The sequence below is a fragment of the Poromitra crassiceps genome (genome assembly GCF_964638095.1).
Source record: "Poromitra crassiceps genome assembly, chromosome: 4".
In the NCBI taxonomy this organism is placed as follows: domain Eukaryota; kingdom Metazoa; phylum Chordata; class Actinopteri; order Beryciformes; family Melamphaidae; genus Poromitra; species Poromitra crassiceps.
Genome location: NC_139626.1, coordinates 78,028,818 through 78,052,176, shown reverse-complemented (window position 1 = coordinate 78,052,176; position 23,359 = coordinate 78,028,818). Strand labels below are relative to the sequence as shown.

Below are 23,359 nucleotides of genomic sequence, written 5' to 3'. Positions count from 1 at the left end.
CCTGCGGTCTGGAGTTGGAGGGAGAGAGCCTCATGGAGCAGACCAGGGCTTCCACCTCCTCCTGCTTCTCGTCGTGCTGGAGCCTCATGGAGCAGACCAGGGCTTCCACCTCCTCCTGCTGCTCGTCATGCTGGAGCCTCATGGAGCAGACCAGGGCTCCCACCTCCTCCTGCTTCTCGTCATGCTGGAGCCTCATGGAGCAGACCAGGGCTCCCACCTCCTCCTGCTTCTTGTCGTGCTGGAGCCTCATGGAGCAGACCAGGGCTCCCACCTCCTCCTGCTTCTCGTCATGCTGGAGCCTCATGGAGCAGACCAGGACACCACCTCCTCCTGCTTCTTGTCGTGCTGGAGCCTCATGGAGCAGACCAGGACACCACCTCCTCCTACTTCTTGTCGTGCTGGAGCCTCATGGAGCAGACCAGGGCTTCCACCTCCTCCTGCTTCTTGTCGTGCTGGAGCCTCATGGAGCAGACCAGGACACCACCTCCTCCTGCTTCTTGTCGTGCTGGAGCCTCATGGAGCAGACCAGGACACCACCTCCTCCTGCTTCTTGTCGTGCTGGAGCCTCATGGAGCAGACCAGGGCTCCCACCTCCTCCTGCTTCTCGTCGTGCTGGAGCCTCATGGAGACCAGGACACCACCTCCTCCTGCTTCTTGTTGTGCTGGAGCCTCATGGAGCAGACCAGGGCTCCCACCTCCTCCTGCTTCTCGTCGTGCTGGAGCCTCATGGAGCAGACCAGGGCTCCCACCTCCTCCTGCTTCTCGTCGTGCTGGAGCCTCATGGAGCAGACCAGGGCTCCCACCTCCTCCTGCTTCTCGTCATGCTGGAGCCTCATGGAGCAGACCAGGGCTCCCACCTCCTCCTGCTTCTCGTCGTGCTGGAACCTCATGGAGCAGACCAGGGCTCCCACCTCCTCCTGCTTCTCGTCATGCTGGAGCCTCATGGAGCAGACCAGGGCTCCCACCTCCTCCTGCTTCTCGTCGTGCTGGAGCCTCATGGAGCAGACCAGGGCTCCCACCTCCTCCTGCTTCTCGTCGTGCTGGAGCCTCATGGAGCAGACCAGGACACCACCTCCTCCTGCTTCTTGTCGTGCTGGAGCCTCATGGAGCAGACCAGGGCTCCCACCTCCTCCTGCTGCTCGTCGTGCTGGAGCCTCATGGAGCAGACCAGGGCTCCCACCTCCTCCTGCTTCTCGTCGTGCTGGAGCCTCATGGAGCAGACCAGGGCTCCCACCTCCTCCTGCTTCTCGTCGTGCTGGAGCCTCATGGAGCAGACCAGGACACCACCTCCTCCTGCTTCTTGTCGTGCTGGAGCCTCATGGAGCAGACCAGGGCTCCCACCTCCTCCTGCTTCTCGTCGTGCTGGAGCCTCATGGAGCAGACCAGGGCTCCCACCTCCTCCTGCTTCTCGTCGTGCTGGAGCCTCATGGAGCAGACCAAGACACCACCTCCTCCTGCTTCTTGTCGTGCTGGAGCCTCATGGAGCAGACCAGGACACCACCTCCTCCTGCTTCTTGTCGTGCTGGAGCCTCATGGAGCAGACCAGGGCTCCCACCTCCTCCTGCCGCTCGTCGTGCTGGGACAGCTGCCGGTTGAAGGCGATAGCGTGCGCAGCAAACTGGGTCAAGTCTTTGGTGCTGCTGTTCCTGTCAAGAGAGAGAAGGGAGAAGAGCATCTGTAAGATCATGGATGACTGTCTTTAACTAACTCTTCTGGTCCGAAAACGCCTACTGTCCGTTTGGAGTATGAAGACAAACAGTTTTGGGGACTCCAGAACCAGAGTTCTCCCAAGAACGCGTGCGCACGGGCGCGCGCGCGCACACACACACACACACACACACACACACACACACACACACACACACACACACACAGTTGAATGCTCTCATTTAGGACACTTCATGCCCAAAAGAACATGTGGGACCAAGTAAAAGTTAGCTTTCCTGCTCAGGACTAGACAGGAAGTGGTGCGATTTTGCTGCGTCAAGTTACCTACTGTAGGAGTTAACCAGGGCGAAACAGGAAGTAGAGCGATTTTGCCTTCAGAGTAAAAGCTTAGATTGTGAAACTTTTTTTCAGATTTCCCCTCCATTTGTACTTGGCCAATGTCCCCCTGCTGCCCAGGGTCACTGCTCCACCCTCTGCCAATCTGGGGAGAGCCGTAGACTAGCACCATGCTTCCTCCAAGACATGCCAGCCGCTTCAGGACACATACCCTTAATCTGGCTTCCCACCCGCAGACCCATTGCCCGACACCCGACTAAGCCGGAGGGCGCGAACCTGCGACCCTCGTGTTGGTAGGCAGGGAATCTACCGCTACACTACCCGGACGGCCTAGATTGTGAAACTTTTGAGAAAAGTTGGAAAATAAAGCTGGGCTGTGCAGAGCAAGAGAAATGGTTTGAGAGGTATAAAAGTATAATGTAATAGTATAAACGCACCATACATTGTCCAGTCTTCAGAAAGTAATACAATTATTTGTGTATTAATTATTAATTAATTAATTAAATTAATTAATTAAAATTGATTTATTAATGTCCTTTGTTGCTCTGTAAAGCACTTTGCACAAGCACTGACAATTGTTTAAAGGGCTTTAGAGATGAATTTGACATAGTTTTCAAAGCTATCTGGTTTTACCTTTGGAGAAAATTAGGAGTTGGGAAGACCTCTCTCTGGAGCATTCTGGGGAAATGAAAACAGCAGCATGGATTCTTCATGTACACTTTCACTTTTAAATAAGCACAAAATAAAGATTGTGAAATAAACTCCTAATTGTATTACTAATAAATGCCACTGGATGAATTAGAGGACCAGTAGTCATGTGTCAATACAAGTTTAGAAGACACCTACCCCCTGCACCCAGGGGTGCTGGAGGAGCTGAGCAGCACTGAGAAGCAGAGTGGCTGCTGGAGGAGCTGAGCAGCACTGAGACGCAGAGTGGCTCCTGGAGGACCTGAGCAGCACTGAGAAGCAGAGTGGCATCCCGGACCAGCAGCTTGGATATGAGGTCCTTGGTTCCCTCTGAGATGTGAACCCAGTCCTTGTCTGGAAACTCATACTTGCCCTCCTGGATGCTCTCAAACAGGTGACTCTGAGGAGAGATAATATCCCAGAAAATTTGTTAATATTGTTCATATATCACAGTTTCGTAGTGTTACAGTCATCCCCCTTTCGCATGTAGATATGATCAATATTTATGTCTATTTGTTGTGGCTGTTCATCTTTTGATCTGCTCTGCTCATTTAGAAGGATATAGAGGCACCCTTTATACCTCTATATTGCCTCTTTGTCCATATGGTGCCTTTTTGTCCATACAGGGCTGCCATAGGCGTACTTAAAATGGCGTCTGCCTCGGCCCTCGAGAGGTCAGTCTGGTACGCACAGCCACATCACCTGTGGACAGTTGATATTAGTGTCTGTCTCATTTTGCTTTGCTTTGTCACGTTGTCCGCTCTCGTGTTTATAGGACCTCTTTGATCACGTGAGGACGGTCCTGGATCCCCTCACGTAGGATGCTTCTGGAGGCCACATCAGGTAAAGCCTCCAACCTACAGTATAGTAGACTCCAAACTAATTCAACCCTACTCAACGCATGCCTACATTCACCCATTCACACACACATTCATACACCAGTGGCAGCAAGCTACCACGCAGGGTGCTGGCACAGCTATCGGGAGCAATTTGGGGCTCAGTGCCTTGCACAAGGACACTTCGACATGTGGACTGGAGGAGCCGGGGATCGAACCACCAACCTTCTGATTAGTGGACGACCCGCTCTACCTCCTGAGCCAAAGCTGGGGCACAATAGTCTGCCCAGGGGGGGGAAGAAAGGAGAAGAGGGGGAAGAAGGGGGAGAAGAAAAAAAGAGAGAAAGGGAGGGGAAAAGAGATGAGAAAACACTTCTGTATTGCCAATTTTCACTCCTCTGGCTTTTTTAAAGTCTTTATATAGGTTTTGTATTTTTGTTGAGAAAGATTTTTTTTTTCATGTCTGCATTGTTTTGCATTTCTTTGCTTTTATGCAGTTTTTGGTGGCCAAAACTTTTGTTGAATAATTGTTTATAATTATAAACTATATATATATATATATATATATATATATATATATATATATATATATATATATATATATATATATATAATGTGTGTGTAATTAATTTAAAACTAATGAATTTAAAACTAACCATAAAGATTTACATGAATTGAAACAGTATTGTTGACTTTTTAGATAGTTGATTAAGAGAAAACAATATTTGATTTCCTCAAATTGCCACAACAATAAGCAGGACGCTGTAGGGATTTGAACCCCATTCCTGGTAAAACCAGGCGTGCCAACCACCAGTGTCTTTGTGCTAAGCTGGGCTTTTTGAGGATATACTGTATGGCCGGTAAAGCAAAACCTGCATAAGCAACATTGACCAGGTAGAACACGGCACTGGAGTCAGAGAAGAGGAGAGAGAACACCATTACTTCAAATTACATTTAATTTGTGCTATATGAAGTAAATATTTCTCTATTTAAAATGGGTACTGATATAATGCTGCACTGGAGTCAGAAGAGGAGAGAGAGGAAGCAGCATACACACAACTTTCAAGTTGCCTGTCCCTCTCGTCTTGGGATGGCGGTGGAGGTCACAGAGCCGGATGAAGATGGTCTCAATCACACAGCAGCAATCTGGCCACTGGGGAAGCGGGGCAGTAGTTGTGAGTGCCTCTGCACACTCTCCACCCCTGGAGTGAACTCCTTCCTCTTTAGCTGAACCTCCCCATGCCCAGCCTGGGAGGAGACAGAGAAGCTCGGCTGGACACAGTATCTTCCTCCAAGCCCTCGTCGTCTTCTTCCTCACCGTCATCCACATCCCTCTGAGTCAGGGTTCACGTTCAGCGGCTCCAGGCTGACTCAGCAGGTAGTCAACACCAAGCAGTTCTCCTATGAAAAAGGAACACAGACAGACAGACAGACAGACAGACAGACAGACAGACAGACAGACAGAGGTGTTATTAGTTCTATTTAAAGCATTCTAGATCATGGCTGACCAATTTGGGGCCCAGGGGCCAAACTTGGACGACGCTCAGTTTGTTTTGGCCCTCCATGGTTTTGAAATGGGAAGAAAACATGGTGATACTTTCACCATATGAAACTAGAAGACCTATTTTAGACTTAGAATGTAGATTGTCTATAAAATAAAAATGTAATGTAATTTCAGATAACGTCAACATTTATTTTTTAGCCCACGGCCCATCCATCCAATTACTTTTGGCGCTTAATAGGGAAGAATTTGGGCACCTCTGTTCTCGATTGTTTAATTTTAAATATGAGAGTTGTATATGGATCATGTTATGAGTATATGTTTTGCTTTGGCCATGGGAATGATACAAATGAAGCCTCGTTGAACTTAAGTTAGAACACTGAAAACACACAAACCGAAAGTGTATGCTGCCAATATCAATTAGACATACCAGTATATTTGGCAGGTGGCTTGAAGGTTGACCCAAATGCCCAGCCGGCCAAACACCTTCAGGCTGTTGGTGTTGACACAGTGGGCCACATCTAAGGAGTAGGTGAGGGATGATGGCTTGCTGGTCACAGTGGAGTCCCTGATCGTCTATATGACTGGTTGAAGGCTCAGGACTGACTATGCCTGACTGATCCTGGACAGACTGGAGAGAGAGAGGAGAGAGAGAGAGACACACACACACACACACACACACACACACACACACACACACACACACAGGTAAGGTGAGAGAGACAGGTCAGGAGACAGAGCGACATGTAGTTTTAATATCATGTAGCTTTAATATGTCACTGTAAATATTAGATTTAGTGAAATAATTTGCAGAGGTGCAGTGCAGCGCCTATATTATCTTTGAGTTAAACTGAATATAGTCATTTAAAAAGCCCAACTGGCAACCGTGTGATGATAAGGATACATGTGGTTATCTGAAATAACCCAGGTTAGCTAATGATCCTCAGTCCCTGAAGCCAAGCAGCTGGAGTCACTTATTAGTCATAATGTACTACTACTACTGTCCCATTTTTGGGTGAAGTAAATATGCAAGCAAGAGTCACACATGCCACACTTGACATGTCACTGTTTTAGTGTTGATAGCACAGGGTGTTTAGCCTTTGCTGGTGGGGAGACAGGCATACATATACTTATGCAGGCATCATAGTAATGTAGGCTACTGAATGTGATAATGCATTGAGCTGTGACAATGCAGCACCACATTTATCAATAGCAATCATAATAACGTTAATGTCACATTACCTTCGGCAGCTTGTTGACTTTGAACCGTAGTTGGGAACAACTATTAGCTAGCCTGGGTTGTTTAGCTACTGTAACTAGCCTTTAGCAGTCCGGGTATCTGTGATGGGTTGAAGGCGTTTCAGTGGCGTTTCAAACAGTGGATATTCCATGGATTGCAGCGATCACAGCAACACTGCCTTCAGACAGTTATTTCACAAACTGAGCTAGCTGGACCCAAACATTAGCATAACATGTCACTCGTAGCTAGCTGCTAGCGATGCTAACTAGTGATGCTAACTGAAGTTGCTGGCCAACCATAGACTAAAATATAGGGACAAAGCAACACACTCACAAGACAACAAAATGATAAAACGACTGTGCGGCGGATGAAAGGATAAGGTGTAGTCTATAAGAAATAAAAACGTCTAAACTTACTTTGATCGTCAGACTGGCAGATGCAGCTTTGTTTTCCAGAGTAGAGGGGAGAGGAGAAGCAGCAGCAGGTTGATTGGTAGAGAGGAGAGGGGGCGTGAGAGGAGAGGAGAAGCAGCAGCAGGTTGATTGGTAATGTGTCCATCTCACATTTGGAGGGAGATTGGTTTACATTGGACTGTGAGTAGGTGATTGCCTTACGTCCTTTCTCACATTGGACTTCATATCGGACTGTGAATACGCTGATTGGATGATGAGATTGGAGTTTTAGGCCTCCGTGCGGACCTCAGGTACCGAGCTACAGCCGCCCTTTTTGCAAATTGCAGGTGTGTGTTTCAAGTAGAAAAATGCAAACATCCATTTTTCAAACTTCATGTGTTGGAATTCTGATAACATGAGCTTTTGAAGCATACATTTGGAAAAACTCATGGAATGATATGATCATAGCATGTCCAGTAGTGTTTTAAGAAATGAAACGCCAGGCAGCCAAGCCAGCCATACAGTACAGTCAGCCTTGCTCTGAACCACTTACAGTCACTCACCGCAGTGTTTAGAGCAGCCAACATGTAGAGATTATTATTTATGATTTATTTAGAGAACTACTTTAGATTTAGAGATGATAGGCTACAGCATGATTTCCTTGCTATAGGTGCTCGAGTCGGCATACTTGACCTCTCCTCTGAGAGACTGCTGCTGTGCCCTGGTCGCTCCGCCCACCTCCAGAGCTGTGACTGAGGGAACGCTCATTTCGTTGTTAATGCGGGTGGGGCAGAATTGAACACAAATATATTATTGAACGTGTTTCGCGTCCACATTGCACAAAAACAGTGCTCTGCACTCAGTCCACTCCCACTAAGTGCACTCCCTGAGTTTCAAGTCGATCACACCAAAGGTTCTCGAGATATGCGAAGGATAGAGAAAGAGACAGACAGTGCCGGCATTAGTGTAGTGTAGATAGATATAGATAACACCACTAATGATAATGATGGCCAATCTATTGGCATTTGCTCTCTAATGATAAAAGAGTGTTTGAAATGTAGTTACCGAAAAGCACTCAGAAAACCAGCGTAGCTTCTTGACCCTGATGTCTGAACTCAGTTTGTCCAACTCCTGTTTGATGTCTCTGGACACTTTACCACAGAGCAGAGGGGGCGTGCCAGGAACCATAGCTCTGTCTGGAGAGACAATCTGCCTAGTTAAATAAGGCTCAGGAATAGAATAGAATAGAATAGAACAGCATAGCATATAATAGAATAGAATAGAATAGAATAGAATAGAATAGAATAGAATGTCCTTACCAGTGTTTCCTATGACCTTGTCCCATGGCTGGTCAGTAAGGATGTTGAGCAGCAGTGGAGAAATGAGAGGTGTGAGAGACCATAGACGAACTGTGCTGTCTCTGCTACAGCTGGCCATGGTGAATGGACGGCTCGGATGACATGTTAAACCTAGAGACACAGAGAGAGAGAGTTGGATAAGTAGATGAAATAATGATGATAGAGCAGCAAGGGGGGTGATTCCCCTACCGTATGGGAACCACTCCCAAATATCTTTACAACTACTTTAACCGTTTTAGGGACATCCACAGCTATGGCACCAGAGGCAGCACAACAGACTTTTCAAATTTAGGACTCTAGTAGGTAAGTACACTTTTCTGTACTCTGCTGCCATTGAATGGAACAAAGTTCCGGCATCACTGAAACTTATTGAGGCACAGAGCAGTTTTAAAACGGCTATTAAAAAATGGTTGGCATCCACTCTCGTAGAATAGGTAGGTACTGTATCAGGGCGAGAATGTGTATTGTATTTGATAACTATGTATTTTATGTTAATTGCTATATGTAGGTTTGTATTTATGTATTGTGAGTCGTAAGTATTGTATTTGCACCTGACAATCCTGTCAGCCATCCCCCTTCCTTTTCCCCCAGAGGACCACAATAGAAAAAGCCTGTGGCTTTGTTGTGTTTTTATCCTCTGCAGTTTTTTGTGTGTGTTCTCATAATGTCTGTCTTCTGTGAAACAGTATTATGTGTGCTTTAAAAAATTGTCAAATAAAACTTACTTACTTACTTTCACTCCCCCATCCCCAATCAGTGGTTCTCAAACTTTTTGGGCTTCAGTACCCCTTTCTCTGACTTCTGAATCCAAGTACCCCCTTTACCTGACTACATTTTGCTTAGAAAACGGCAAGAGAAGATAAAACTTTAGCATATATATAGCAATGAATGGATGATAACCCACCGTTTGAATAATATAACATTACAATATAAGAAATGGAGTGAAATAGTTGCAATTAGTGCCTCCTGAGCAGATTTATTTTAAAATTTAATTTATTTTCCTGATTTATTCTTACATGTTTTCATTTCCCCCCTTTCTTTTAAGTACCCCCTGTAGTACATCCACATACCCCTAGGGGTACGTACCCCAGTTTGGGAACACTGCCCTACAGGGAGATGGAGGAGCACATTATTATTGCGAAAAATCATATCCTTTAATATCCGTATTGATATACTATTTCCATCCATCCATCCATCTTCAACCTCTTATCCAGGATGGGGTCGTGGAGGTAGCAGATCCAGCAGGGGACCCCAAACAGTCCTTTCCCTGGCCTTATTAGCCAGCTCTGACTGGGGAATCCCGAGGCGTTTCCAGGCCAGCATGGAGATATATGGGCCCTATCTTCGTACAAGCGATATTTGCTTTTTGCTCTTGCCGGCCGGTTTGTGCACCGTAATGCGTGTCTTATGCTATCTTCCATGCGTCTTATGCCATGGTCCGCCTCGTGCAATTGTCAAATTGCGCAACGGCCATGATATCATCCAGTTTTGCGTTGGGGTCTGTGCGCCAACGCAATGTGAGTGTGTCCCCGCAAAATGCTTGTGTTATGCTAAGACTTTTCGCTAAGACTTCTGATAAGCACCTCTAAGCACAAAAATAAGGCTCCGCTGACCAAGAGTGCACCAGTATCTTTGCCTGCGTCCAGGACACACACTTTTTTGGACTTCTCAACAGTCCAAAAATATCTAACCCAACCCAACCCACAAACCACTGAATTCCTTTAACCAGGAGGAGGGGAGAATAGAGAAGAGAAGAGAAGAAAAGAAAAGAAAAGAAAAGAAAAGAAAAGACGCCCGTGTTGTCAGACCAACCCAACCAATTTTTGTTTTAGGACATTATGAAAAGTTAAGTTAAGTTAAGTTATCCTTTATTTATCCCCTTGGGGGAAATTCATCCTCTGCATTTGACCCATCCTCTACTAGGAACCTTCCTAGAACTATGAGCAGTGGGCAGCCACTGTGCAGCGCCCGGGGACCAACTCCAGTTCTTTTTGCCAGTACCTTGGCCAGGGGCACTGACAGGAGTATTAACCCTAACATACATGTCTTTCTTTGATCGTGGGAGGAAACCGGAGCACCCGGAGAAAACCCACACGGACACGGGGAGAACATGCAAACTCCACACAGAAAGGACCTGGGACGGACCGGGGTTCGAACCCGGGACCTTCTTGCTGTGAGGCAACAGTGTTAACCACTGAGCCACCGTGCCGTCCCCCTTTCTTAAAAGAAAGGGGGGAAAGTGTGCAATTCATGTCGGCGCGGCTCAAATACAATGGGAACAATGTGTGTGTTTGTGTGTGTGTGTGTGTGTGTGTTACTACCATAATGTTTTCCATGCTTTCATGTTGTTACGGTATATCGCCTGTTCTCCGCAACAGTCCAACAATTCATTCGAGAATTGAGAATTGAATATCAATTTTTTTCAGACAGCATTCTCACTTCCACCCTTATGTGGTGTGGTGTGTATGTGTGTGTGAGTGAAAGAGGGAGAGAGAGCAAGCATAGGGGAAGATGCTGCGCTGACCAGGGGAGCGAAGCAAGCAGCAGGTTTAAGGGCAAACTATTTTTGATGAATGATTTTGGAAGGATAAAAGTTTAACAAAATAGATTAACCAGAGTATTTCATTTAATAAAGTGTTATTGGTATATGATGCGATGGTGTTGAGATGTCCAAATTATGCATGGAGATTACAGCATGCACTGCGCAAATTAATTCAAATTCATTTGCAGAAACAGTTAAATACCATTCTTAAAATTAATAGACAACACCTGTTTGATATTCCGTTAAGTGTACATTGAAAAATAACTATTTGGGTGATTTATGTGAAAATTATGAGGTGATTTTTTTTAATTTTATGATGAATATGTGTTGGGTTCTCCCCACCCGCAAACGGTATAAAGGGAGTGAGAGAGGCAATATGATTGGTTTGATTGATGTAAGTCAGTCAAAACAATCAGTGTGGCCTGCATAAATCTTCCCATAAGCACACCCATTTTCTGCTTTAGCGGGGAGCGCACAGGCATTTTGCGGGGCAGGGAGGATAGCAGTGTGCTTGGGCACGCCTCCAATTTGTGCTGCGCCCGGTGTTAAACACACACAAGCGCTAGATTACCGCTTTTGCGAAGATAGGGCCCATAATCTCTCCACCTAGCCCTCGGTCTGCCCCGTGATCTCCTCCCAGCTGAACGTGCTTGGAGCACCTCCCTCGGGAGGCGACCAGGTGGCATCCTTACCAGATGCCTGAACCACGTCAACTGGCTTATTTCTATGCAAAGGAGCAGCGGCTCTACTCCGAGACCCTCACGATCGAATGAGCTTCTCACCTTATTCCTAAAGGAGATGCCAGCCACCCATTTTGGTGCTTGTATCCGCAATCTTGTTCTTTCGATCATGACCCATCCTTCATGACCATAGTTGAGGGTAGGAACAAAGATGGACCGGTAGATCGAGAGCTTTGCCTTCTGGCTCAGCTCTCTTTTCGTCACAATGGTGCGATTGTGATATAGTATTTTTTTATTATCAAAATACATATACATTAGGGCTGGGCGATTAATCGAATTTTAATCATGATTACGATTTGGGCTTTCCACGATTATGAAAACAAGATAATCGACATGAAACGATTTTGCGGCTCTTGTCACTCTCGTTCTGTCTTGTGTTGTAAATCAAGCGCACCCCTTCCTTTGCTCGGCCCCTCCCCCAAAGCCCAAAGCACACCGTTTTGTTTCAGCTCGAGTTGTGAATGCCTGTCATGGTGAAGAGCCACGGCACGTTTCTCCTCCCCGCCTATTTCCTTGTTAGCACAAGAATAAGATGACAGAAGTCACAGAAAGAGAGCCGCTGGTCGAGAAGAGAGGTAAAATAACGTATGCGTTGTGGAAACACTATTTTCGCCGAGTCAGACTTGGAACAAACCAAACACAGTATGTAAGATATGCGCGGTCGCGGCTGCACCCCGCAAGACGACCGCTCTCCCTCTTTGTTTAATCACTTGAAATCCACTCACAAAGTTGTCTATGACCAAGCAATAAACGCTAAACGAACAAAAAGACAAAGCCCCATCTAGTTACTCCTGCCACCACAACACAGTCATCGATTCAGGACACTCTTTACAATGCGACCGCATATTCAACAGCTAACGAGCTCACAGATAAACATTAACAATAGCCGCACTATTATGAACCTAAACATGTTATTGTAAGTCGCTTTGGATAAAAGCATCTGCCAAATGAGTAATTTAATGTAATGTAAACGAATGTTACTCAATAGCGTTCTCATTTGGTTAGTTTTGATGAAATATGAAAGCACTAATTTGCTGTCTGCAACAAATGTCCCGACTGTTTTCATTCTACTTAATTAAACAACGGTAAATAAATACCGTTTTCACTGATTGATCACAGATCACACGTCATTTTCTGGACACTATTTTGGCTAGTGTGAGGTTTAAGGACTACTAGTTCAGATGTTTACCAACATATTGAATGTAGATTAATAGTTGCATTTGGTTGTGGCAGTTCACTGCAACATAGTAGGCCTACACTGTATATTTATTTTGGTTTTTATTTTATTTCTAAATCTTTGCACTTTCATTATTTATTTTCACTTATTTATTTATTTTCAATTATATCTAAAATCCAAAGACATCCAATGTTAAAAAGATGTTCAATAAATTCATGATGTTCTCAATGTCAATGAGTAATCGTGTTAAATAATCGCGATCTCAATATCAATCAAAATAATCGTGATTATGATTTTTGCCATAATCGAGCAGCCCTAATATACATTGCACAAAATGTGCATAGATTCCATCACACACTTTAGAAACCCCAATCAACTTGCAATTGTACATGTAAACAAGCCTCATGTCCCACCCAATTAACTCACACAATTAGCCATGTAAATTTACTTGCCATTCCATTCTCTTTGTGTGAGAAAATGGCAAAGTTGTAGTGCAAGATGTTATAGAGAAATGTTGCAGGGTGTGAGGCTTAAGTGACTTGATGTATCAGACAATGTGTGTGACCAGTGCAAGGCCCTCAGTACAACAGGAAAACAGCTATAAAGCATCATTAGGAAACATCAATAATTTAGATGTGTATGACTAAAGGTGTTGGGGACCCGGGACGTTTCTGAGCACACTTGTCCCCAAATTGACCCCAGGTGCGGTTCGTTTCATGAGTGTGAACGTTGTGTTCCGTACCCGGGTGCGGAACAGCAAACCGTGACAGGGTCCACTTGAAAAGGTGGTCTGCGAACGCTTGGACGTGCCCGGGGACGGAAAACCTGCGAATGTAAACGCCAAACGTACCGAACCACATAGACAACACACGGGTGAGGATACATTCCAGGCCTAGGTGATGACGCAAGTGTACTCTGCAAGCAAGCGCGGAATACATTTTATAATGTGAAAGCTGACTAGCAGAGGAGAGGGGAGGGGGGCAATCATACTCGGCAGGGAATGAAAGCAATCGCTCCCAGTGAGAAAGCACCATGAATGACTATAGCAACTTATGAGCCCATAATGAAAGTTAATTGGGGTTACTAAATACACACAGGCCAGTCACAGGAGAATTGTTCTACATATGTTACAGTCTTACCATAGACATCAGCTCCATGGTCGTAGACTGTGTCTAGACATGTTCCATCCCTTGTATCCCACACTCTGATCGTATAATCCCAAGAACCTACAAAAGCATACAATATCATAATATACTGTATGTCATATATCATACACTATCAATATCATACAGTTCCATGCATTACAACACTAATAGTGCAAACCTAAAATTCAACACCATATAAGATATTACAATTCAATGTAACATAGTATAATACATTTCATTACAACAATGGATCCCATATAACTAACAGTCTCATGAATATAATTTACAATAGGGGAAAAAATGCACTTGTCTTCACAAGATAAAAAAAAAAATCTGCCCTTAAAAATTGATTTTACAAATTACAGTAGTAGGCATTTAATGGCACATGCTTGTTGTAAGCTCGAGGGAAAAAAAACATGAAGGGGGAACATGTTGAAAATGTGATGTTTTATGCTTTAAATGTACCTGAGGTGAGGAGGTAAGGCACCTCTGTGTTCCACAACAAGCCTCTGACTGGAGCTGTATGCCCACTCAAAACATTGATACATGCATCCTGGGTATAGTCCCATATACGAACAGTACTGAACACAACCGGAGAGACATAAGAAACATTAATACATGCATCCTGGGTATAGTCCCATATACGAACAGTACTGAACAGAACTGGAGAGACATAAGAAACATTAATACATGCATCCTGGGTATAGTCCCATATACGAACAGTACTGAACAGAACCGGAGAGACATAAGAAACATTAATACATGCATCCTGGGTATAGTACCATATATGAACAGTACTGAACAGAACCGGAGAGACATAAGAAACATTAATACATGCATCCTGGGTATAGTCCCATATACGAACAGTACTGAACAGAACCGGAGAGACATAAGAAACATTAATACATGCATCCTGGGTATAGTACCATATATGAACAGTACTGAACAGAACCGGAGAGACATAAGAAACATTAATACATGCATCCTGGGTATAGTCCCATATGCGAACAGTACTGAACAGAACCGGAGAGACATAAGAGACATGAATACATGCATCCTGGGTATAGTCCCATATATGAACAGTACTGCACAGAAACGGAGACATAAGATCATGACAAAGGACAACATCAACAAAGAGATACAATGAGATTTCGCCATGGCTGAACAAGCAGAGAAAACGCAAACTTTTTACTAACACATAGTTTGAGCCATACAGGAACAGAGGATGTGGTCACATGACAAACCAGAAGCCCACCCGTTGTTTTTTATTTATGTATTTATATTCCCCCTGCTGCCCCGGTCACTGCTCCACCCTCTGCCGATCTGGGGAGAGCCGTAGACTAGCACCATGCTTCCTCTGACACATGCGCAGTTGCCAGACGCTTCTTTTCACCTGACAGCGGGAGCTTCACTGGCAGGACGTAGCACGTGGCAGGATCCCGCTATTCCCAACCAGTTCCCTTCCACCCTGATCAGGCGCCACGACCGACCAGAGGGGGCGCTAGTGCAGCGACCAGGACACATACCCTCAATCTGGCTTCCCACCCGCAGACACAGCCAATCCCAACCGTGCCTATATGGATGCCCGACCAAGCCGGAGGTAACATGGGGGCGCAAACCTGTGACCCTCGTGTTGGTAGGCAGGGAATCTACCGCTACACTACCCGGACGCCCCCGCCCACCCATTGGTTAACAAGATATAGAAGTTCAGGGAAAGTTTCTCTCTTCACTCACAAATGTTCCCATTAATGCACATACTGCTGTGCTCTGGATTAAGCTATACTGTACAGTAAATCAGTTTGTACAGCACACTTTCTAATCTGCACATAGTATTATTATTTGCTACTGAGCGACCTAGTTTCCAATTATAATTTCATTTAATCTAAGGAAATATACATACCTTTAATATCTACCTCTTTGTGACTATACTCACCCATCGTCTGAACCAGAGCACAGTATTCCCTCTCGGAGTGGAGACCAGCGGACGTGGAATACTTTAGCTAGGTGACCAGTGAACACCTTGAGAGGCTGCTCTGAGCTGGTGGCCAGGTAGTAGACACGGACATTTTTATCCTCACAGCCCGTAGCTATCATATCCCTGGGAGAGAGAGAGAAAAAGATAAGGAGATATGTGATGGGTGAAATTGTCACCCTCTCTCCTTTCTCTCTCAGTCCCCCAAAATATAGACAAACCTTTTGAGAAAAAAGATTCTGTACATGTCTGATTTATCACATTCAACAATATGTTGATTCAATCTTAAAATATACATTAGTCAACAACTGAACTCGACTTTCAATCCCGCCTCAAGACCCATCTCTTCTCCGCCACCTTCTCGAGTCCCCCCATGCTTGTGTTTAGTGTATAGTGTAAAGCATCTTTGAGTCCTTGAAAAGCATTATATAAGTCCCATGTATTATTATTATTATTATTAACTCTCATAACAAAAGGAATACTAACATACATATAAGGAATACTTCAATGTAAGAGATTCCAGCCACTTACAGAGAGCTCTGTTGGGAACAAATGTGTTCAATTAATACTAATCTCTCAAGACAGACTTTCAATTTTCATGACAATTGGTCAGCATTGTGGAAGAAAATTGGGATAATAGCGCTCCTAATAATGGGGCATGGCCGGGCGAGTTGAGTTCCGGTTCCAGTTATTCAGGTATTGAAACGAGCTTGCCCTGGCCTGTTGTGCTACACCGATTGGGCTGTACATAATGAGTGACAATATGTGAACTGAACATTCCATGACTTAACATGCTTTCCTCTCTAGCCTGAAACCTCTACATTCCTGATCATTTTATGACTGTCTCCACAGAACAGTCACTCCTTGAAGACAGCAGGGGGTGACACCTCGACCAGCTTCAAAGCAAGTGTAGTCTGTTGTAAAAGTTCATAATGGTTATCTTTGGTCAAGCATTGTCCCAGAGCCAGATGGTAAACAAAATAGAGACAATGGGCCCTATCTTCCCACTGGCCTTAGGCGCAAAAACTGGCATTAAACGCAAAAAAACGCGCCTTGCGCCTGCCTCGGCAACATGGTTTTAGGCCCCGAAATGCGCTTTACGCCTTAGAGGCGTGGCGCAGTGCCAGAATAGGCCAGAATGGGCGTTTCGGCCTTAAATACCGGCCTAATCTTATCTTCCCCCCTGGCGTTAATTTAGCGCTTAGCGCTTTTCAAAACCAGGCCTTATTCAGTGCGCCACGGATATTACTGTGCGTATTTACGCACAGCTCTCCTCTGCTGATTTCACACTCTCTCCCCCTCTCTCTCTCTCTCTCCCTCTCCCTCACGCGTCAGACAGGCATGAGCCCCTGTCACAGCTCTCCTCTGCCGATCTCACACTCTCTCCCCACAGCTCTCCTCTGCCGATCTCACACTTTCTCCCCCCCTCTCTCTCTCTCTCCCCCTCTCTCTCGCGCGTCAGACAGGCACAAAGACAGATGGAAAAAAAGTTGTTATATCATAGTTTTGAGCCCCTGTCATTCAGAGGCTGTTGAGCCACATGTGAAATCTCCCAGCATGCATTGAGGCTAATACATTTCAACAAGAAATATCAACCAAATCAGCCTAAATTGCCTAAAGTGGTAGATAGAAATAATGTTTCTGTTCACACAACATGCAATTCTCGAACATTTCAATATTGGCCAAAATAAAACAGAAATCCAAACACAACCCTATGTGAAACATATATGTAAAACAGAAATCCAAACACAACCCTATGTGAAACATATATGTAATCCAGGGGGTATATATATCCCTCGCAGATTTAACGTGGTTTAAATGAGTGACAGCCGTAACACGGTTCTACTGTGATGTCCTACTGTGATGTCTGCTCCATAAGACTTGGCTTACTTCACATTTACTTTTACAATAAAAACACATTTATGCAATTACTTTACATAATGTAGGCTATATTTATGTGCATCATCTGCAGCACTGGAGAAGAAAAGGTAGAGAGAAAATGATATCATTCTAATCTGGACAAACTTTCACCAATCTAATCTCATCATGACATAGGCCACATAGGGATAGGCTATATTTTTCTAGCCAATGCGTTTAGAACATTCTTTTCACTTTGATCTTGCTATAGTGTAGCGTATTTACATGCTTGCAGTATTTAAACTGCAGTGAGATTGGTTTGAGAAGCATAATAATTAGGGATGCACCGATCCACTTTTTTCACTTCCGATCCGATTCCGATACCTGAATTTGGATATCTGCCGATACCGATATTATGCCGATACCAATATTTTTCTTGAATATACAGTATAGGCAAAGATTTGGCCAATTTAAAAAAAAATATATATATATACCTTGCAAAAAGCAGACAAAATTAAGAAAATATATAAGGCAAAGAAGGGGGAAAAAATAAAATAAAATTGGATCGGATTTTTTTCTCTCAATCCAATCCGATCCGTGAATTAGTGCCAATATCGGCACCCGATACCGATATTGGATCGGATCGGCCCCATCCCTAATAATAATATGGAATAATATATATGGAGACAGACGGGGATGAAAGGGAGGGGGGGGAGCTCAGAGCGCTTTGGTCGGCTTTTCTGACCAGACTGGATCGCTCCGTGGAATTGGAGCTTAAAAGGGAAGCTTGTGATTTGTTTACTGCACTTCTCCAATGAGCAGATTGTGCATAATTTTACACTTAAAAGGCGTGGTTATAATGCTTAAGGCCGCATGTAGCGCCGACATCAAAATATCGAGTGCGCTGGTCCACACCCACTAATCTGCGCTGCGCCTGGCACTAAGTGCAGTTTTTAGGCCGTTGCAACGATAGAGGGCAATGCCCCTTGGGACTGAAACTCGAGAGTGGGTTGAGCCCATTTCAACTCCAAAACACTATTATTGGCCAGAACCATCACCAAAGACACGTGATGGGCCAATGAGAACCCTTTGTTAAAATCCTTCCCAGTTCAACAAAACTGTCAAGAGTAGTGTCTTTTTCAGTCTTCAGAATTACTTGAAGGGGGTGAGACCTGCCTGGAGCCAGCATGTCCCCTGCTCCTCCCACCTCCCTGCCGCAGCAGCAGCAGGGAGACAGGACAAAACTGGAGGCCTGCCCAAGCCTCAACAAGGACTGTAGCAGCAACTGGCCGGCTAGCAGCTAAACAAAGCTAGGTGTTTAAGAGGCTAGTTGGACGGTTGGGCATTGGCGAGGCTGAGGCGCGTACGTTCATCCACCACAACCCCCTCCAGGGCATTGACGTGTCTAGGTGAAGAGCCATGTTCCAAAAACGCTCCGCCTCCGCCAGTAATCTATCGGTGGAGTGGGTCCATCCGCTGTTGTATCCTCCAGGGCTACGATGTGTCTCGCTGAGTAGCGCCACTCCAAAAAGTGCTCCGCCTCCGCTGGTGAGGAGAAGAGGTGGGTGTCCTGTCCCAGTCTGATTTTGAAGGTAGCTGGATATAGAAGAAAATAATCAGTCCCCTTTTCACGTGCAAATGCCATGGCTCGTGAGAAAGATCTGCGGCGATTACCGGTATAGTCACTGAAGTCAGCGGCAAACCGAAGCACCCGGTTACCGATAGAGGGGGGATGTTTCCTCGCCGAGGATGGCTGCCATGTGGCGAAACGAAGACAGCAAAATATGAAAGCTCGGGGTCGTTCTCCATCTTTCGGGGGGCCACCAGCTCTGTAAATCCTGTGGGCTCGCTCAATCTCTGGGTGTAGTTGCTTCAGGGCAGGAAACCAAGTTGGAATCATCGACTCCAGAAATTGCACTGGAGCGTCCTTCTCCGTGTCCTCTGGTAGCCCGTAAACTCAAAACCCACCAGCTTTTCTTGAACGGTAGAAAGGAAAGAGGAGTCTTTCTTGGTGCTGGTTTTCAGCGTAGCCAGTTCCCCTTCAGCTGAAAGGATCCTTGTGGTCACTGTTGCTAGCTCTGATTGCATGGTATCAAGCCTGCTGGATACCTGCTTGCGATTACACTGCTGCATGGTAGCATCTAGCTCCTCACGTAGCAAGGTTCTCACCACTTCGGCGATTGACTGAATATCTTCGTCTTTCAGAGTTTTCATACCCTTCGGAGTCATCGTTAACTTGCAGCTCATAAATAGGATGCCAGACGAATGTGCTTGGTGTTTAAATGATTGAAATGTATGTAATTAGTGGGACGCTGTTGGAGAGCTCGAGACTCAAAGGGCCATCAGGTCCGCACGGCTACCGGAATTATATTATTATTATTATTTGATTTGTCAAAAGTGAAACAATAAACATTGCAATTTTTTGTACTGCATTCGTTTGCATTTGTGTCAAGTGTGTCATTACCAAAAGCTTTAAAAAAATATTTCTACATAATCCTAGTTTTAAAATCTGGCCCAATTGAATTGAATTGATTAGCCTTGTCTTACTTGTTGTTCTGGCTCCAATCACAGCCAAATACAGCAGCAGGATGTTTGTACTTGTGGAGGATCTTCCCATCGATGGTCCGGATGATGCTGTAGTCAAAACATCAAACACACAGACTGGTGATGCTGTAGTCAAACCATCAAACACATAGACTGATGATGCTGTAGTCAAAACAATATCAAACACACAGACTGGTGATGCTGTAGTCAAAACAATATCAAACACACAGACTGGTGATGCTGTAGTCAAACCATCAAACGCATAGACTGATGATGCTGTAGTCAAACCATCAAACACATAGACTGATGATGCTGTAGTCAAAACAATATCAAACACACAGACTGATGATGCTGTAGTCAAAACAATATCAAACACACAGACTGGTGATGCTGTAGTTAAAACAATATCAAACACACAGACTGGTGATGCTGTATTCAAAACAATATCAAACACACAGACTGGTGATGCTGTAGTCAAAACAATATCAAACACACAGACTGATGATGCTGTAGTCAAAACAATATCAAACACACAGACTGGTGATGCTGTAGTCAAAACATCAAACACACAGACTGATGATGCTGTAGTCAAAACAATATCAAACACACAGACTGATGATGCTGTAGTCAAAACAATATCAAACACACAGACTGGTGATGCTGTAGTTAAAACAATATCAAACACACAGACTGGTGATGCTGTAGTCAAAACAATATCAAACACACAGACTGATGATGCTGTAGTCAAAACAATATCAAACACACAGACTGATGATGCTGTAGTTAAAACAATATCAAACACACAGACTGGTGATGCTGTAGTCAAAACAATATCAAACACACAGACTGATGATGCTGTAGTCAAAACAATATCAAACACACACACTGGTGATGCTGTAGTCAAAACAATATCAAACACACAGACTGATGATGCTGTAGTCAAAACAATATCAAACACACACACTGGTGATGCTGTAGTCAAAACAATATCAAACACACAGACTGGTGATGCTGTAGTCAAAACAATATCAAACACACAGACTGGTGATGCTGTAGTCAAAACAATATCAAACACACAGACTGGTGATGCTGTAGTCAAAACAATATCAAACACACAGACTGGTGATGCTGTAGTCAAAACAATATCAAACACACAGACTGGTGATGCTGTAGTCAAAACAATATCAAACACACACACTGGTGATGCTGTAGTCAAAACAATATCAAACACACAGACTGGTGATGCTGTAGTCAAAACAATATCAAACACACAGACTGGTGATGCTGTAGTTAAAACAATGTCAAACACACATACTGGTGATGCTGTAGTTAAAACAATATCAAACACACAGACTGGTGATGCTGTAGTCAAAACAATATCAAACACACACACTGGTGATGCTGTAGTCAAACAATATCAAAAACACAGACTGGTGATGCTGTAGTCAAACAATATCAAAAACACAGACTGGTGATGCTGTAGTCAAAACATCAAGCACACAGACTGGTGATGTTGTAGTACTGTAAAAACAATATCAAACACACAGACTGGTGATGCTGTAGTCAAAACAATATCAAACACACAGACTGCAACCCACGCTGATTGAAAGACAAATGTACTATTTCCCCCCCGTAATGGAACAATTGTTCACAATATGCAGGTGTGTTGGGGAAGAGGTACAGGTGTGTTTGGGAAGAGGTACAGGTGTGTTGGGGAAGACGCACTGACCAGAATCCATCTCCACTACAGGTAGCAATCCTCTTAGAGTCCTTATGGCTCCATGATATACAGAATATACCATTCTTACCATGCTAGAGAGAGGGAGAGGGGGGAGAGGGTGGGAGAGAGAGTGAGGGAGGAAAAAACAAGTTTTTACACTTATTTGTATTTATATTTTTCAGCTATTGTGGAACAAATGTTGCTAATAATTATGATATTAAACTCATATGGAAATAAAGACATGTATAATCACAGCATCTTGTCATCACTAAAAGGTAAATTAAAGGTCAAATACATAAGCTTTTTACTGCCCCACAACACGGAAAGATTAGAATGTACTGTATCTGCAGCCGATGATAGGTATGATAGGTATCGATGAGGCTGTTGATCAATATGAAAGATTCAACAATTATTTGGTCAGGTAGTGAAACAGCCCCTCTTCCCTTACTAAGAGTCAGGTAGTGAAACAGCCCCTCTTCCCTTACTAAGAGTCAGGTAGTGAAACAGCCCCTCTTCCCTTACTAAAGGTCTCATTATGCTTTCCGCATCAGCGAGGAACGCGAGTGTCCGCGCGGAAAAGTGACGTCAAATCAGCAGACACGCCCCTCCGCAAGGCTCCGTGCGGACGGTTTTCGAGCGGCCGTGCGCACGCCGAAATTTGTAACTACGCGGACGCGGACGGGCGGACAAAGTGGAGTTTTCAAGACTCGCGCTCAATTCCGCCTGCAGAAACCCACACAGAGTATACAAGCTCCACACGTTTCCTCGTCGGATTCCGTGGCCGGCCAAAGCGTCAAGCATAATCCAGGCTTAAGAGTCAGGTAGTGAAACAGCCCCTCTTCCCTTACTAAGATTCAGGTAGTGAAACAGCCCCTCTTCCCTTACTAAGAGTCAGGTAGTGAAACAGCCCCTCTTCCCTTACTAAGAGTCAGGTAGTGAAACAGCCCCTCTTCCCTTACTAAGAGTCAGGTAGTGAAACAGCCCCTCTTCCCTTACTAAGATTCAGGTAGTGAAACAGCCCCTCTCCCCTTACTAAGAGTCAGGTAGTGAAACAGCCCCTCTTCCCTTACTAAGAGTCAGGTAGTGAAACAGCCCCTCTTCCCTTACTAAGAGTCAGGTAGTGAAACAGCCCCTCTTCCCTTACTAAGAGTCAGGTAGTGAAACAGCCCCTCTTCCCTTACTAAGAGTCAGGTAGTGAAACAGCCCCTCTTCCCTTACTAAGATTCAGGTAGTGAAACAGCCCCTCTCCCCTTACTAAGAGTCAGGTAGTGAAACAGCCCCTCTCCCCTTACTAAGAGTCAGGTAGTGAAACAGCCCCTCTTCCCTTACTAAGAGTCAGGTAGTGAAACAGCCCCTCTTCCCTTACTAAGATTCAGGTAGTGAAACAGCCCCTCTTCCCTTACTAAGAGTCAGGTAGTGAAACAGCCCCTCTTCCCTTACTAAGATTCAGGTAGTGAAACAGCCCCTCTTCCCTTACTAAGAGTCAGGTAGTGAAACAGCCCCTCTTCCCTTACTAAGAGTCAGGTAGTGAAACAGCCCCTCTTCCCTTACTAAGATTCAGGTAGTGAAACAGCCCCTCTTCCCTTACTAAGAGTCAGGTAGTGAAACAGCCCCTCTTCCCTTACTAAGAGTCAGGTAGTGAAA

At 44.8% G+C, this 23,359-nt stretch overlaps 1 protein-coding gene across 1 annotated transcript in view; it reads right to left on the bottom strand.

The window, feature by feature from the left end:
- LOC310775957 (WD repeat-containing protein 17-like) overlaps positions 1-23,359 on the bottom strand; it is a gene marked incomplete at both ends in the record, with an annotated part of 77,665 nt that overhangs the window by 4,988 nt on the left and 49,318 nt on the right. The window contains 11 exons of the mRNA XM_083636079.1: positions 1,544-1,646; positions 2,243-2,280; positions 2,954-3,091; positions 4,665-4,775; positions 7,726-7,856; positions 7,980-8,129; positions 13,617-13,703; positions 14,088-14,203; positions 15,556-15,720; positions 19,999-20,085; positions 21,725-21,807. Coding sequence (XP_083492205.1) covers positions 1,544-1,646; positions 2,243-2,280; positions 2,954-3,091; positions 4,665-4,775; positions 7,726-7,856; positions 7,980-8,129; positions 13,617-13,703; positions 14,088-14,203; positions 15,556-15,720; positions 19,999-20,085; positions 21,725-21,807 — 1,209 coding nt within the window. The remainder of the gene's footprint in view (positions 1-1,543; positions 1,647-2,242; positions 2,281-2,953; positions 3,092-4,664; positions 4,776-7,725; positions 7,857-7,979; positions 8,130-13,616; positions 13,704-14,087; positions 14,204-15,555; positions 15,721-19,998; positions 20,086-21,724; positions 21,808-23,359) is intronic.